The sequence below is a fragment of the Larus michahellis genome, chromosome 2, assembly GCF_964199755.1.
Source record: "Larus michahellis chromosome 2, bLarMic1.1, whole genome shotgun sequence".
Classification (NCBI taxonomy): Eukaryota; Metazoa; Chordata; class Aves; order Charadriiformes; family Laridae; genus Larus; species Larus michahellis.
In genome coordinates, this window is record NC_133897.1 from 106,365,685 (window position 1) to 106,383,689 (window position 18,005).

The following is an 18,005-nucleotide window of genomic DNA, read 5'->3' on the forward strand; positions in this document are numbered from 1 at the left end:
ATTATAACCCTAAGTAATTTATTCTAATTAAAACTTAAGCTAAACAACTAGTATCTCCCAACAGTACAGACTGCATGTTGTGTCAGAGTAGTTCCACTGTGACCAAGAGGTGACAGCCTAGCAGCCTGCTACCCACTGTTTGTAGAGATGCTTGGGGCAGCAAGTACTGACAGAGGAACATGACATGGGTCTCAGCTGCAAGTGTAAAGTTTAATGGTACCAGATTATCTCCAGCCATCAACTCCCACAACAAACCAAACAGAGCCAACCAAACAAGGCACAGAAGCTTTAGAAGCTTCACAGCAAGAACAGAAGGTTCCTCCCTGCCCCAAGAGCCATCTGCTATTAAGACTCCAGATCAAGCACAGTGAAAGGCAGAGAGACAAGATGTTCCTGCCTTCTGTCACCCAACAGAGGAAACCTCACATGCTGTTCAACTGCTTGTCAGGATACAGGACCACAGTACCTCACCATGCTCTCAGGCAGTGCTCAGAGCAAAGCACCATCACCTGAAATACTTACCCAGCTTAGCCTGCTAGCACTGGTCAGGCAATTCAGAAACAGTGAGCCAAACCCAGTTCAGATCAGCACACATTTAAGAGGGTTTGGTTTTTTTGACATAATACCAGAAGTGTTGAATTTCCAAAAGACAGCTGGAAGTCGGATGTCAGTCACTAATTGCAATGAGTGATGCTCTTCTCACTTATGCCTACAAATTCCACCTGCTCCCTTGCAGTACCATCAGTTGTGCTACTGTTGTGATGACCTGGCTTACAGAACCAAAATGGAACATTTTCTGAGCTTGTTCTCTCTCAGGAGAGCAGGATTTAGCAATATCTGCTTTCAAGTCAACATGCCAACATGGAGCCAGAGCCTAAGGAATAAAAATTTGAATGCCCAGGAAGTACAGCCTGCGTAGCCATGTTGCTCACCTGCCTCTATAGCCATAGAGGTGTTCCTTCCAAGTCCCCTGAAGTTACTTTCCCTCCCACATTATTATTTAATCCTTAGAAACCAAGAGCCAAACTCTAGAGCATCATTATTTATTGTTCTTTTTAGGGAGTACGAAGGCAGCTTTACAAAAAGATGGCCAGTAGTCATTATCACGGTGAATTTTGTTATAACTTAAATGCAGGCAGGTATAAACTGTAAGAGACAAAATGCTCTTCCAAATCACTCAGCAAGAGATGCCTCGCTACAGCTTGAACACATTCCAGTATAGCCCCATAATCTGTCACTTTGACTACTTCCAGGACATATCCAGGAATAAGAACCTTAAACCTCGTTCAGCAGTTCTGCAACTGATGTGGCTGCTTAAACAGTTGAGAACAAACCTGTTCTTCCTGCTTTACAGGAAAAGTGGATGAATACAGCAAACCACAACTCTGAAGTGATACAGAAGGGACAAAGATGCAGTTGAGGACTGCTGGCCAGATAAAGAATAGTCTGTGTCATTTGAAGTAAGCATTTAAAGTATTTTTGGTATACAGTGTTCTTTGTCAAGTGGAACCGCATGCTTCCCTCTTCCCCACCAAAGGGGTGGAGTGTTGGTGGAAAAGGGGAGCCACGTAAGACTTGGTAATTGGTGACATTTTATAAGAAAATTAGACTTCTGATATGTAAGCCAGAAGGTAAGGTGTCTAAATTAGTCCTTCAGCTGGGAGACTTCATAGAGGTATGCACCAAGCATCTTCACTCCCTGGATGTAGTTGTACCTGGAAAGAAGATAGCTTCCGTTAGCATGGTCTTAGTTTGAGCTGTTATTCCTAGCAGCCGGGCTTTCTGCAGTATCACTCCTATGCACAGAACAGACACTACAGGCATTACTGCTGCAGGCAACAGCCACCACTCCGAAGCTCCCTGCGTCCCCCTGAGCAAGAGAGAAATGCTGCCCTTAGGGTAGGGGGTAGCCAAGCTTGGCTATAAGAAGTATAAAAACTGCTTCTGGTTTCAAGTGTACAAAACCAGCAGCAGTAATGAGATCAAGATCCAGCTACAGACTAGTTACCCAACCAGTCAATTCTCTGCTAGGGAGAAGTGGCACTTTGCCTTCTAGAGAAAAGAGACCTGAATTCTTCTTGGTTCTTTTCATAATACATGCCAAGACCCACAGTATAGCTCAGCCTGGCACAGGGATAAATATTCTTACCTATTTAGCTTCTCATTTTGAGAGTGGGCGCCATCATCTGCAGCTCCAACAGGAAGCAGCATGACATTCTTGCCTGTTGCTTCTTGAAAAGTAAGGGTAACAGGAATGCTTCCTCCCTCCCTCGTCAGGTCTGGTTCAACTCCAAAAACTAGAACAAAGTGATACTCTGGTCAGTTTGGGACTGCATTTGTTTTCTTTCCAACACAGATCCCTACTGCTGCTCAAGCAATCAAGTACCAACCACTTCCGTACCCTGTGCTGACCAAGCCTTGCTCTGTTTTAATCAGGCTGACTGCAGAGGTTGTAGAATTGTGGCATTTGCCCCCCAGACAGAGTACCGGAGTACCATCACTTTCAGAGTTCAGTTACACAAATAACACTTCTTCTGAAAGCCTGTTTGTACTCCAACACAGAAGTTCAATTTGCCATAGTTGCCCTGTGCAATCTAGTTGCCCTAGCATAACTGATTAAGTATGCTAGGATGACTAAGCCTTGAGGGCTTTGGCTAAGCAAGTTATTTGAACCGACAGTCTCATCCTTGTGCAAAAGCAACACCATACCAATGAACTTGTTCCAATATAACAGGAATTGAGCTTGACATCAACATTTTCCCTCCTGTACCTCAGACTCAAGTTTAAGGACTGCACTTGACACGCTTCATTACTTAGGCAAATTTATTACATCAGTGCAGAACATTAAATACTCTGCACACTTGACCTCCTCATTATTTCTTGAGGTGCTGGAACAAGAGCTCTTTAGTCCTCCCAAAGCCAAGTGGAAAACTCACTGACCTGTCTTCATAGCCCTCCTACCAGCCAGGTAGTGGGGATGGTTGAAGTCTGACACCCAGGGTTTTCCACCATGGCCTAAGTATACTCTGAATTTGTTGGGGCTCTGCAGCTCTGCAAACTTTTTGCTCACATAGTCTTCAACCTATAAGAAAGATTAAACAGTCTTATCTACTGTTAGCAATTGTATGAACACTGATAAAGACAGTGTACTAAAAGCATCTTAAGGATTTGCAGGTCACTACTACTGTGCAGCAACTTTTCCTATTACTATGTCATCTCAAGGCACGTGGAGGAAAGGAAAGCTATCAGAAGTACTCAGCATGGATTCACCAAGGGGAAATCATGTCTGACTAATCTGATAGCCTTCTACGATGGCATGACTAGATGGATAGATGAGGGGAGGGCGGTAGATGTGGTCTACCTTGACTTAAGCAAGGCGTTTGACACGGTCTCCCACAGCATCCTCATAGGGAAGCTTAGGAAGTGTGGGTTAGATGAATGGACAGTGGGGTGGATAGAAAACTGGTTGAAAGATAGAGCTCAGAGGGTTGTGATTAGGGGCACAGAGTCTAGTTGGAGACCAGTGACGAGTGGTGTTCCCCAGGGGTCAGTACTGGGTCCAGTCCTCTTCAACATATTCATCAATGACCTGGATGAGGGGATAGAGTGCGCCCTCAGCAAGTTTGCTGATGACACCAAGCTGGGGGGGGTGGCTGACACACCGGAAGGCTGTGCCGCCATACAGAGAGACCTGGACAGGTTGGAGATCTGGGCAGAGAGAAACCTTATGAAGTTCAACAAGGGCAAGTGTAGGGTGCTGCACCTGGGAAGGAACAACCCCATGCACCAGTACAGGTTGGGTGCTGACCTGCTGGAGAGCAGCTCTGTGGAAAGAGACCTGGGAGTCCTGGTGGACAACAGGATGACCATGAGTCAGCAATGTGCCCTTGTGGCCAAGAAGGCCAATGGCATCCTGGGATGCATCAAGAAGAGTGTGGCCAGCAGGTCGAGGGAGGTCATCCTCCCCCTCTACTCTGCCTTGGTGAGGCCGCACCTGGAGTACTGTGTCCAGTTCTGGGCTCCCAGTTTTGAGAAGGACAGGGAACTGCTGGAAAGGGTGCAGCAGAGGGCTACAAAGATGACTGGGGGACTGGAACACCTCTCTCACGAAGAAAGGCTGAGGGATTTGGGTCTCTTCAGTCTGGAAAAAAGACGGCTGAGGGGTGACCTTATCAACGCTTATAAATACTTAAAGGGTGGGTGTCAGGAGGATGGGGCCAGGCTCTTTTCAGTGGTGCCCGGGGACAGGACAAGAGGCAATGGGCACAAACTTGAACATAGGAAGTTCCACCTAAACATGAGGAGGAACTTCTTTACCCTGAGGGTGACAGAGCACTGGAACAGGCTGCCCAGAGAGGTGGTGGAGTCTCCAACTCTGGAGACATTCAAAACCCGCCTGGACATGTTCCTGTGTAACCTGCTCTAGGTGACCCTGCTCTGGCAGGGGGGTTGGACTAGATGATCTCCAGAGGTCCCTTCCAACCCTATGATTCTATGATTCTATTATTTCATATTATTTCTATGTAACTCTGCTCCAAAGTCAGAATATCTCCTCTAAGCAAGTTAACAGTATACTGTAGAACTGTTAGCCAATATATCAAACACTTATGCTTTTGAATATGCACTTCTAGTAATCCAAGTGCCCTACAACTAAATTAGCATTTAGAGTTAATTAAGAGAAATTGAATAACCAGGACACAACAGTCCAGTGTGGAACCATACAGCAATTCCCTAAGTTATCTGAGTTGAGGTGCAGAACAGGGAAGATGGTAGCAAAGTAAATAAACAGAACTGCTTTAGAAACCAGATATACTCTTCCCCCAGGCACAGAGAAAAGGAGAAGCTTAGAGACACTGGTTGGTTTAAGACTACCAATCCATCTCAACATACATGCTTTGTGACTTCTTCAGGAATCATGTTTGGCACAAGCCTGATTGAGAACTTGCCAATCACTTTCCTAGGAATCACAGTCTTGGCTCCAGAGGCTGAGAAGGCTCCTTCAATTCCATGGAGAGACAGGGAAGGATATCTCCACCTATGCATAAGGATATCTCTCTGGAGAAGCAAAGGGAAAGATGCAAGATTACATAAAGTTTGACAGAGTTCCCCCAAAGTAATAATTTATTCAATTTAATAAAGAGTTTGCAAGAAACAGTGCTTTCTCCCATGGACAAACGCAGCTCATTCAAGACCATTCAGTTATAAACAGAAGCTTTACTCCCATTAAGCACACGTTTTGATAGAAAAGCTGGGTTTTCAGCACCTTAAGAGATTCAGTAGCTCTAGTTTGGGTTTCTCCTAGTCCTAGGGAACTTACAGGACACAAGTCTGCTTCTGACAAGGACACAAATACCACTTGTAAGATACTCAAGCACAGTTTGTAGGGAGCGTATTGGAAGCTGTAGTCCCCATTGCCTCAAGTCAGGCAGGTGCCTCCATCACTGAGTCACATACTTATGAAGCTCCCAAGTTTTCTAAAAGCCTCACCGCTGTGCAGACCCAGGCACACAGTGTGCTCCTGCCATTTATATCAGTCACATTAAACTGGCTGAACGTTGGGTTCATTAAAGTGAGTCCTATTGCTTACCATTACTAGGGCATTTCAGATACACTTCTACATTTCCTCCTTGCTGCCTTGGACGCAGCTGTTTGCTACGCTGGATACTGTGAATTCAACATATTTGTGCCCTGCATAGACAGCTACAGTACCTCAAACCTGAACTTCACCACACAGGTTCAGGAGGCTTAGAAATGTTGTGGGCTTTAGTGTTAAGTTTGTTTTGCTCCAGGTACAACCAATCTTCTCTCAAAGAGTTTAACTGTCCCTGTTCAAAGCTTTCAAGCACATTGTTTCTCACCTGGAGATTACAGCCTTCTTTCCCATATCTCTTTAGTCCTAAGATCCTTCTTGCATACATGCAGCTTAGTTAGAACTCCCTTGGTGAGTTAAGCTAGAATTTCAGTCTATTTCTAGACTGGAAGCTGAGTGAACAGCTTTAGTTCAGTATCATACTAAGAGCATCCTGCCAGCTCCTTCTTGTAAACAAAGTATATTTCATCTATTACTTTACAGGACAAGGCCAAACAAGGAAGCCTGCGTGCCCTCAGTTGATATAAACCTGAGCATGTAAAGACAAGGTTGATGACATAAAATTGTTACTTATGCCTATTTTAGTTGAGTCTGACACCTTCTCCTGACAGTACTAGGACAGAAGACAGACCTACACATGTAGACTTGTCTTTTACAACACTTGTTTCTGCTTTTTATGATACATGTATTTATATCTAGGGTGTAATGCTTTAAAATTAGTAGTACCTCTACCTTGTAAGACTCATTGCTGTTAAAAAGCATTTATTTGGAGAGCTCCCAGGATTAAGATCTGAGAAGTTCAGACATGAGTTTATTCAACTTGAGCCTGTTCAAAGATCTGGACTGCTGCCTAGTGCATGGCTACAAAACAGTCCTTGCTTGTCAGGTCTAGGAAGATGTTCAGTATGCCAACATTAAGTTCATCACAGCTAGATCTCAAACTGTTTTCACACCTTAGGAGAAGTGACCTCTGAGTAACTACTTTATTTCTGATAACCCACTGAACTTCCCACAGATATAGGAGATCTGATGCTTTGTGTAGATGTGGTATCTGACCTCTGGAAAAGTCCTAGCAGTTCTTATCTAGCATTAAGAGAACAGCACTAGAGAAAGTTCTGTACAAGTTTAAAATGCTACTTATAGACTTAGGACCAAATCTGAAGTTGCCTAGACTGCTTGCCTTAAACATAGGATAACCTAGATTAAGCATCTAATGCTTTGCAGAGGAACTGCTAGTGTTAAGTATAAAGTCAATGGTACAGTAGGTGAAATTAGCTTCAAGGCCTTCTCCACGTTTTAAAGATGTCAAATGAATGCCTACTAAATTACTTGGTAACTACACAAGTATGCACAGAAGCTTCTTTCTGTCTTCTACTAATATAGATAGCTTTAACACAGCTAAGCAGGGTAGAGAGAGGAGTATAGCATACCTTTGTATCATGCAATAGTTTTGTTGCTCCTACATCTTTTGCATATTCTTGCAGGTCAAAATCGATCTTCTCATACAGTGCCAGCTCCTCATCAGTAACAGGTGCCACTGCTTCATTAACACCTGGTATGAGGATTTTCCCTTTCTTGTCTACAAGAGAACCTGTAAACAAACACCTAATATCAGAATTCAACCAGAACAAACAAGATGTCATTGCTGAGAGCACTTTCCACCAGAAAGAGAAGTCTTTGCCTTCTGAAAACTCTGTAAAGGTAATGAAATTCCAACCTCCCAGAGGCCATTTCACTAGGCATGGAAGGCACTTATGGAATTTGCAGTAATCTAAAATGCACTTCTTTGCAACTGTATTTAATTCTACTGCTACATGTTTAGCTGGCTGTTTGAAGTCAGGATTCCTAAGGAGTTCAATAGGGCATCCCTAGAAGAGATTGCAGAAAAAAGCTGATTTAATTAACATACAAGTTTGCAGCAGGATTTTAAGGGAAGCTTAAGTAGATAGAAAACTTCTTGGCAAGACCTTCATCATGTTTCTGTATCTAGTGCATCAGCCTGTTTTATGCATACCTGGCAAGCACCATTTCACTGGTCATTGCTCTGCTCAGTGTAAGCAGCCCTTAGGAACACCACCCCCCCACCCCCCCCAGCAAACTCACTCATGCTTTGATGGCTCTTACTCCCATTTAGATGCATTCAGTGAAACCTGCTTTTTCTTACCCATTAGAGTAATGAGATCTGTCATGGCCTCATGTACTGAACCACCATAAACTCCAGAGTGAAGGTCTTTGTCACTACATTCCACCTGGTTTGAAGTGAATTAAGATTCAGGTTAATTTTTAGCATGACCATACTGTCAAATGCACAGACTTTTACCCTAGCTTTCTGCTGCATGTATGTTAAGAATGCATCATTTTTGAAACCAGGCCCCTCAATTGTAGCACATGAAAGCAGATATGCTTTTTATTGCTCTTTTATTGCTCTGTGGCATACAAGCCCCCCCAGTACTGACTGTCCCAGCCTTGGGGACTTCAGTAGTGACATCTCTTCCTGCACTCAAGGAAATATCTGGATGAAGGTATCTGTGCCATAACATAATCCTCCACTGAAGGTGCTGGCTTCTTTTGCTTCATACAGCTGAAAGCTATCCCTCCCACCCAAGTACCATACAGCATAGTAAAAGGAAGATATTTACACAATTAGTAGAGACTGTTCCACTTAAGTAGTCACTTCCACCTTTTCTGAATAGAAGGTACTGGCATGAAAGACTTTGAGCTACCACTCTTCTCCAGCAGAAAATTCATGTTAATACTGGTTTTGCAATGTATTTCAGCACTTACCTCTATGAAGTAGTAGCAGATACCCCTCAAGCCATAGGTGATACAAGGCTTCTTCTTGCCTAGCCAGTAGTTGTCAGAAATGCAAACATAATCCACATCTTTGAAGAAGGTGTTTTGCTGAGCAAAAATCAGTTCATCAAGGCCTTCAGATCCTGATTCTTCCATACCCTCTAGGCAGAACTTAACATTTACTGGAAACTCCTTCGAAAGCAGAGAACAAGAACCAATTAAGTATGTGAAAACATTGGACTCCTTCAGCAATCAGTAATTTTCATCTGTCATATGCAAAGCAGAAAAATGGAGATGGGTAAACTAGTTCCGTGGCAGCGGAATTTGTTAATTATACACACAGTATTCGAAAGTTTGGACTGCACTTACATTGAGGGCACTTACACCACCCTTCATTTGATAGAATTCAAATTTTTAACTAAGCTCTAGAACAACTTGTTCCCAATCCTCTTAACTGTGGGAAGGCAGCAGAAATTTGTTGCCAATGGTAAGTCACAGGGCTAGGAAAACTAACATTAACCACAGAAATTGCATGCCACAGTACAAGAGTCAGAGCTACCCTGTCTATTCAGTCTACCATACTCTATGCCTAGACAGCACTTGAGAAGTATTAATTCTTCTCACAAGTAATAGCAACTTGTCTTGCAATGTAAAGTGACAATGTTAGCGATAGGACAAGAGGAAACAGGTTCAAGTTATGTCAGGGGAGGTTTAGATTGGATATTAGGAAACATTTTTTCACTGAAAGGGTTATTAAACATTGCAATAGGCTGCCCAGGGAGGTGGTGGATTCACCATCCCTGGAGGTGTTTAAAAAAAAGGGTAGATGGGGCACTTAGGGACATGGTTTAAAAGTGGCTTTTGTCAGGGTAGGTTAAAGGTTGGACTTGATGATCTTAAAGGTCCCTTCCAACCTCAGCAATTTCATGATTCTATGATTCTAAAGCAGACATTCTGAGCTATTTCTGATTGGACTTCTTCTTGAAGAAACACTGCAGAGCTCCAAGTTTGGTGTTACTAAGGTAATCTCTTCTTGAGCTCAGTGGCAGTGAGACACTAAGCTTTGTTAAAGGCCAAACCAATTTGACATCCTGACATGAAAGTGATCATACTTGATTATTCCTGCTGCTCGAGATGCCTGTATATGCATTTTCCTTCCTACATATCACATTAAAGCAAAAATGTCTAGGGTGCTATCTAAACATCTACAAGACTAACTTGTCAGCAAGTCAACTCAACCCTACTGGGACAACAGGGAACTTGCAGGACTACTGCATAGTTCCTCCAATCAGCTGAATAAGCAGGCTTGCCTCAAAGGTTTGTGGCTTGGATAACATTTATTGCTATACTCAGCTGTATGTAAAGAAGAAGGATAGATTTTGGGCACATACCTGGTTAGTTTGTTGATAAGCTTCCAAGGCATTCAGCCAGGCAAGGACCGGACCTTTGTCATCTGTTGATCCTCGCCCATACAGCTTTCCTGTAGAAACAAGATACAAATTAATCACTGTGGAGAAAAATTAGGATGAAGCTTCAGTCATCTCTTGCCTTCAGGAGAAAACATCCTTTTGGATGAGCTTTTTAGCCCTGCTTATATTAACTTTCATCTCTGATTCTTCTGAAGTAGCAGTTTTACATCCCACTTCATACACCCATGCAAGTGGGATAGGTACAGGACTGCAATAGTTCTCCCACTTAGAGCTAAGCCACCTCTTCCCTCACCTGCTCCCTGGATAGGAGTTGAACACAAGCCTGGAAAAGACGTAACTGCCTTGGGCTAAGTTGTTCCTATTCTTTCACAATGACATCACTTTCTACAAACACAGCAGAAGAGGTACAGGAACAAGCTACTTCCTTTTAACAGAAACCTATCCAATATTAGCTTCAATTCAATAATTCTTTGTTTGAAGAGTAAGACTTTAGTAGCTAATGAGCAATCACTTCTCTGGATTCTCCAGATAAATGTGAACGTCCCCAGTAAGGCCTTTAGTCAAAGGCAAGTTTTATAGGCTACAAGGAAGTCCCAGGAAAGGTAGCACATGGGATCACAGTAGAGGCAGATATTGCTGCAACTCAGAGCAGTGGCTACCACCCCATAGCATTAGGTGTAACCACAGTGACAGAACAAAACAGACAGCTTGCAAGGTAAGGAGCCATTGATAAATATGCTTTTTATGCTGCCAGGCTGCAAAGACATAAGACAGAGTCTAAGGCAAGTCTAGCTCTTGCTATCAGGTGAGATAATCCAACTTAGTAACATGGACTCTGATGCCTATGACCAAATGTCCAAGTCGAAATACTAGTTACCACAGATACTTCTTTTCTTGGCAATGATTAACAGTTATGCAACAAGAATGGTTAATGTCCTTCTATTTGTATGACCTTTGACACTAAACACTGAGCAAATGAAACAAGGAAGAGGCTGTTGGTAGCACCAGCTTTAAATAGAAAAGAAAGTTTTAGTCTCCCCTTGGCTACTGGGAACATGTTGTTTCAACAGGAGTTACTGCACAATTTCTTCATCCCCATTTATAGGAGAAGGATATTTGTCTGTGCACTAGCTCTGTAAAACACAATTTCTGCAGTACTCATTGTAGCACTGTATGCAAAACCACAGCAGCAATTCAGGGAGGCTGCTGCACCACTCCTGTCTCCAGGCATAAAGAGGCTGTGTTGTGTTTGTCCCTCACAGTGGTTCAGAATCCCTGCAGTCTGACATGACCTTACAGGCTGCAAGTTGTGAACAGCACAAGAAACTAGTTTTAGAAAGCTTTCTGGCAACAAACTGCTACCATGGAAGGCAGCAGTTAAGACTTTGCTGTAGCTACACGGAAGATAACATGCAAGTACAGTCTAGACTATCAGACAAGGAAACAAATCCTGACAGCAGCTGAAATTTTGCAGCTCTACTTGTTTACCATTTCCCCTCCTGCATCTTTTATGTCAACAGTATTAAATAAACACCCATGTCCATTCTTACTGTCCTTCCCCTGTTCAATCAAGGGTACAACTGCAGAGCAGTTGAGAAATACGACACTTAAGGAAGTGCTCATCAGTTTGCGAAGTCCACAGCTCTTACCTTCTCTTTCTACCAGCGTGAAGGGCTCGCTATCCCAGCCATCCTCTAGTGCTGCTGGCTGAACATCCAGGTGACCATATACACACACCGTCTTTTTCTGTGGATCTGAGCCAAGTGTTCCCAACACAATTGGCGGTAGAGGAATCTCTGATCCATCAGACAGCTAGAAATAGGAGGCAAGAAGTTTTATTCAAATGTAGAACGTCAGAGTGGGCATTCTTATCAGATGAATTAATTACTTTAACATTACAGAGGTTCTGCAGTTAGGGGCATAGACAGCTAACAAAACTAAGCTACTTAAACTGATTACCAGAAGCAATGTGCCAATGAAGGCATGACAGCACCATGCCAATAAGTTCCCTGACAAGTCCCAGTAATAGTCAAAATGTTCCAAGCCACTCAGAACTATTAGCTTTAAACTAAGCTAAATCCTACATCAGATTTTAGCAGAGCAAGCTGTCTGCATGCCAAACTGCCATATCCAATGCTGACCTAAGCAGAAGTGATAAACTCCATTCAATATTGCACTCTGCATTGCTTGTCACTGCACTTTCATCCTGTCCATAGTATAGTGCTCTAGTCAAGAGTTTCCTGACAGTGGTATCACTGAATATAACACGTGCCTACACCCAAATAAGATCAGCATAACAGCTGTATTTCTCTGTACCAGCCTATGCTGTAAAGCAAAGGGCAGGGTAGTGCTGATGAACCTAGTTCAAGAGTTGACTTTTCTTAGTCCTTTGCAATACCCCATAAGCAATTATCACACAGTATTCTCTGTCAGCATGTATTTCCCTTCCAGTGAATACATACTCCTAGACACTGATCAGCAGATCAAGATCAGCTTTGATTTTTGCTCATATGGGCTCTAAGCTCCAATTTCTTATCAACAGGTTACATGGTCCTTGGCGAGCTGCAGCTCTAAGCTATTAAAGCATTATTGCAACAATTTACACTTACAGTAATCAGTACACAGTACAAACTGCTGTGCAGCAGTAAACTAAGATCAGACAAGTTTGCCAGTTGCTTTACATCATCTTTCACTGATATAGCAGCAATGTACATAATACAGACTACTTTTGTCTACACTTAATATAAAACTCAATACTAAAATTAATTTCAATCCAGTGCAAGAGTTTCCTAAATAGAAATGTTACTTGTAATAAACTCTGTAAAATGCGTCCTTGCCCCCCAAAAGTTACACTGATGAAAGGAAAATTTTGTCTCTGAATTAACTGAAACACTTCTGATGGAATTTTAGGCTGTAGGTAGTAGCACAACTAGAATTATCCTACAGGTTCCCTCCCAAGAGGGCACACGAAGTCAGCTGCTTCCCTACTGGGACCTCTAGCACTACAAACAAGTGTATTCCAGTTGCCAGAAGCAAGAACAGCTCAGAGGGTCCCAATACACACAGATTTCACTCTGCAATCATTAGCACAAATTACAATGACAATCTTCTAAAGCCAGCAAACAGTCCAGTACAACAGAATTTCAAATCCCACTATCCAAATGCTAGTCTAACAATTTTGGTATGGGCCTTATTCTGTGACATGTGGTGACTAGGCACTTCAAAGGAGAAGCATATCAAGTGGATGCTTCCCTGGGATAGGGTTATTGTCATAAGGACACTCATTTCTCAGGTGAGGAAAAGCAGTCCAGACAGCTGAAAATAAGGAGGGGACTCATCCTATAAAGGATCCTTCTGTATCTGGTAAGGGAGCAGTGCAATCTTGTGACAGATGTAGCACTTCTGGAAGAGCCTAACAGTCTTTTGGAACACTTATTGAAACTTCAGTAAGTATCTTAACAGTCCATGGGGTCTAAGATCCAACACCAACCTGCTGTTGGAAGTGTCTAACATTTTTATTTGCAGGTGCTCTGCTCATGTTCAGTTAGAAGAGTATTTAAAATACATGTAATACACAGTCCAAAGTGTAATGCAACATGCTTAAAAGATCTGGACCCCAAGGTTTGCTATAAACAAAAGTTTTAACAGGAAGTTCAGACTGTGTGACAGGAAAGACATTATCCTACACCCCAACCGGCTACTGCCTTTCTAAACCACTACCCACAAGACCCTTGTGTGGTGATCCTGACCAGAAGACCATCAGACATCAAGGAATTAGTGGTCCACATAGTTAGCCTGAGTACACCCAAGCCCGTGCTGTGCTATGCTGTGCACACAGCTTTGCCTTCCTGCCTGTACTGTGCTGTACAAATCCTTGGGCTGCAGCATAAACTTAGCCAGTTGACTGTAGTTTGCAGGCAGCTCCCACTTGGTACTGATGATTACACCACCTGCACGTCCTTGTCTTTATCTAAAAAAGTGCAGCAAGAAGTTCTCATGTAAATATTCCTTTTGTTTGGCAGCAGAATTGAACAGCTTGAATAAATGAAATGGAATAACATTTCCACGAGTAGGATCTACACAGCATGCTGCACGCTGATTGGATGCCCACTAGATGCCACATAGCTTGGGGTTCCAGCATCTGAAGGGACATAAGATTATCTATAATATCCTCTTCCTTTATAGTGGTAGCTCCAATAAGCAGCATTTTAAAATTATACTTTATGGAATCTAAGTGCCTTTCTTACTAGGATCATAAGAAGCCAACACCTCCTAGTGCAAAACACCTTGTCTTCTAAAGAGACTTTTTCTACTAAGCTGACACAGAGATGCTCACATACCTTTTGTTTCCCAATATCCATAAGTTGGGTTGTGCCTCCCAGTCGCTCAATATCCTTCGCAGCAACCTCCATCATGCGTCTGATTTCAGCCCTCTTCTCTGGCCACGCTGACACACTCTGGATTGCCACCCATTCAGCCAGCCGCTACAGAAAGACAGAAGTGTTGGAGGTTTTCCTACAAATTAATTATGGCATGGGAGGCCCTATACAAATACAATACCTTGCATTTCAACTAATACCATTTTAGTCAAGCTTAAACTCAAGGCAAATCAGCTCTGTCCTCTGTTCAAAGGTGTACTCTAACCATTAATGTTACACTCAAAAGCTCTCTAAAACCTCACTTTCCTACAGGTGCCCCTGCAGTGTAGCACAAAGTCTAGAGATGCATAAGGTAAGCTCAAGAGTATAACAGCTTGTGCATATTGTGCCTTTCTGATTGCTGTTCTTTAAGTAACCAGAACCAGCTAATGTCCTTCAGGCTTCTCAGAAAGGCCGCCTTAGCTTTTTCCCCCGCATGAGAGATCAGTGAGAGCAACTGGCAGAAGTCAAGCTGAACACTTGGCATAGTTCTTCCCTAGGAGTTTACGGTGCTATACCACCGATTCCTTCACAGGTGAAAGGGACTGGAATACAAGGTGCAATTAAATAGCAGGTTAAACAGCAAAGTATAGAGGTAACTCTCCCTCTGTATCCCAACACGAATAGTTTCATATGAGAAAGCTTTATTCCAGTATTGTTCATACCTTTCTTTTCCAATCTCAGAAGGGGAAAGACAGTATAAACCTAGTCTGGCATTCAGGAAACAGTGTCAAACTTCTTGTGCCTCTAAATAAGGCACTGCTTGCACTATATGGTAATAGAGCTTTTGCTAATAAATCTACCATGAAGATTTACCTCTTTGCCTAAACTTAAGAAACAAAGTTTTCTGACTTGACTCAAAGCAGTCATACCTGATGCTTGCTCCCCTCTCTCCCCAGTTACTTGGCATTACTCTGTTATTGGGCCTGTTATATAGGTGTAACAGGCAGCTTGAAGGTGACCACCTAACTTTTCATATCCCATAGCTGTCTGTGCTGCAGGACAAAACTCAATGAAAACTTACCTGAATATAGAGCTCCTGGTGTTCATCAATGTACTTAAAGAGGGTTTCGAGAGCCGACATTTTCTGACCAGAATGGTGTTGCTGAAGATTCTGTGACAGAAAAATAATTTAGTCCTCACAGGTTTAAGGAGCAATGGTCAGTTGTAGTGTGCTATAGGCCTGAATGATATTAGCTAGGTCCAAGCAAGCAGCACACTTTTGAGTTCTACAAAGCAGGCAGCTTAAAAACCTGTGTTTTCTTCAGCTTTAAGGTCCTAACCTGCCACTCAGCCTTCCCAAAGAAGGTTGGAGTGAAGCCACAGGAACAGACACCAGCCCCAGCAGGCCATGAGCAAGTGGTCAGTGACTAGTTCAGTGCTAACACTTCCTTTTTTTAGTTTCAACTGAAATTCACATGAGAAAATCTAAGACCTCTCTTCTCCTCAGTTTTCTGTCTTCCTTACCAGTCCAAAGTCCATATTTAAAAGACATACTGTCCATTCAATCAACAATCCCAACAAGTTTAAACCTAGTTCTCAAGTTAGAACTAAAGAAACAGCACCTCCTCTAAGCCACGAAAATAATGAGCTCTACAAATATACCTCTGAAATCCAACTGCCTGGACCACGAGGAAAAACTCCAGTGTCTGTGTAATAGACTGAACAAGCATGTTCAGCAGCTGCTGTGATTCAGTATTTTGTTCAGTCAGCGTTATGCCAGATCCTTTAAGCCTTTCTTCCCCTTCTATGCAGAAGTCACAAGACAAGTATGATAGTTGTTAAAACATTTGACTATTTGTCTTGGGATTTCTTGAACAGCTAGCTACTCCACAGAGCTGAAATTAATACTTCAAAGCTGCAGGTTGTCCCACACAACATACTGCAATATAGGGACATCCTGCCACCCTAAATCTACAAGAGACTTACAGAACGCATTTTCTTTCAAGCACAGTTGTACTTACACAGATCACTGAAGTTTGACTTTCACTCACTGGAGATGGCTTGTATTTAATTTACAGCATCCATCATTTGGATAATGAGTTTTAAGCACCGATTAGAACAACAGGAAATTACCAGACAGTTCAAGTATTCTCCAATAGTCATGAATGGTGAAAAGTTAACATCTCAAAAGGACTATACAGACATAACCAAGTTAAAGCAATGCTTCTCACTGAAGCCTGGTTTTCCTAGAGAAGCCACCATCCTCACATGCAGTTAGAGCTTAGGCATGATTCATCTGGAGCTTCTCAGAGAAGCCAGCACACAGGGCATCTGACCCTTCCCTTCACTCAACCAGTTCCTACAGCAACATCAGGGCTTTAGCTTCACATCACAGGCACAAAATACAACATATTACATGGAGGATAATATTCTGTCCAACACAAACAAGATCTGAACTACTTGCTAAGTCAGGGACTACTTTAAGTATTGCCTTAAACATAGTTAAATATTCTTAAAAATTAGAGAGGCATTGAATCACTCAAGTCTCACCATGGAGCTGCAAAAAAAGTGTGCTCCAGAGAGCATCAAACTTGGAAAAGCAAGTGTTGCTTACTGCATAGGGCTGGATAATACTTCCCCGTCCCCCTTAAAAACCAGAGCTAGAACTCCCTGCAGGTACTTCATACTGGAGAACTGAATCGTTCCTAGCCGTGTGGAAAAGGCTCCACGGTTCTAGCTTTTCCCAGCCCTAGAGCAGCTGCACTATGAAATAAAATAACAACCCAAGGAGCAAAGTACTTTGTGCACTATGACCACTCTGCCCCCCTTACCGGCAGGGAGGACAAGCGCCCCCGAGGACAACATTTCAGCAGGCCAGGAGAGGTCTGCAGCCACCACAGAGCGCTCACCGCCCCCCCGCAAGCCCCTACAAGCGGCACCACCCAGCCCCCTGCCCGCAGCGCAGGCCCTGCCCTTCGGGCTGAGGCGGACTCAAAGGCCAGATTCGGGACTTTAGAAGGTTTTGCAGCAGAAGGGAACGTTCACCGCGGCTCCCCGGCCCTCAGGCCGGGAGGAGGCTGACAGGGAGAGGCGTGGGTCAGGGGACGGGGGTGGGGAGCAGCGGCAGGTTCCCTCTGAGGAGGGGCCACGGCTGGAAGAGCCGGCCGGGCCGCCACACGAGCCGCTTCCTACGGCGGGACACCGGGCAAGGCCCGGCACCCTCCGACGCCTTCCCGCAAGGCCGCGCCGCGGAGGCAGCCGCCGGCGGGGGCCAGGGCGGGCCAAGCGCGGCCCTGCGCGACGGGCCACGGCGCCACATCGCGAAGGAGACCCGGCTCGGCGCCCCCCCAACCCCTCCGCGCCGGCGCCGCCACTCACCCACACACACCCTACACGTTCCCGGCTCCCAGGCACAGGCAGTGGAGACCGCCGCCGCTGCGCCTTAAATAGCACCGCGCCGGCCCCGCCCCCTCTGCGCCGCGGTGGCCAATCAGCGGGCAAGGAGAGGGCGGGCCGGCGCGTAGGGGCGTGGCTTACCGCGAGGAGGGGCGGGGCCGTCCTGCCCCGGGACGGGGCGCGGGGGTGAGCGTGGGTCCGTCGTGCGTGGGGCGTCAGCGCGGGGTGGCCGGGGGGGTAACGGCCTTCCCGCTCTGCAGTGAAACGTGGGGAGTGAGGGGCGTTAAACGGTGCGAGAGAAATATGATAAATAGCAATGATAATGGGGGGGAATGTAATAGGGGAGAATACGATACGAGAGAAATTCGGGAGATCTTGGACAGAGCCTGTCTGGGCAACTGGTTAGAATCATAGAATCGTCTAGGTTGGAAAAGA

At 44.2% G+C, this 18,005-nt stretch overlaps 1 protein-coding gene across 1 annotated transcript; it reads right to left on the minus strand.

Moving 5' to 3' along the window:
- Nucleotides 1–1,027: 1,027 nt before the first annotated feature.
- Nucleotides 1,028–17,647, minus strand: CNDP2 (carnosine dipeptidase 2). The gene is made up of 12 exons (XM_074576528.1): nucleotides 17,553–17,647; nucleotides 15,256–15,345; nucleotides 14,154–14,297; nucleotides 11,463–11,625; nucleotides 9,775–9,863; nucleotides 8,375–8,575; nucleotides 7,755–7,839; nucleotides 7,021–7,181; nucleotides 4,891–5,055; nucleotides 2,941–3,082; nucleotides 2,150–2,297; nucleotides 1,028–1,715 (listed from the first exon to the last, which is right to left on the minus strand). The coding sequence occupies exons 2-12, from the start codon at nucleotides 15,313–15,315 to the stop codon at nucleotides 1,646–1,648; spliced, it is 1,428 nt and encodes a 475-aa protein (XP_074432629.1). The 5' UTR covers nucleotides 15,316–15,345; nucleotides 17,553–17,647; the 3' UTR covers nucleotides 1,028–1,645.
- Nucleotides 17,648–18,005: the final 358 nt, after the last annotated feature.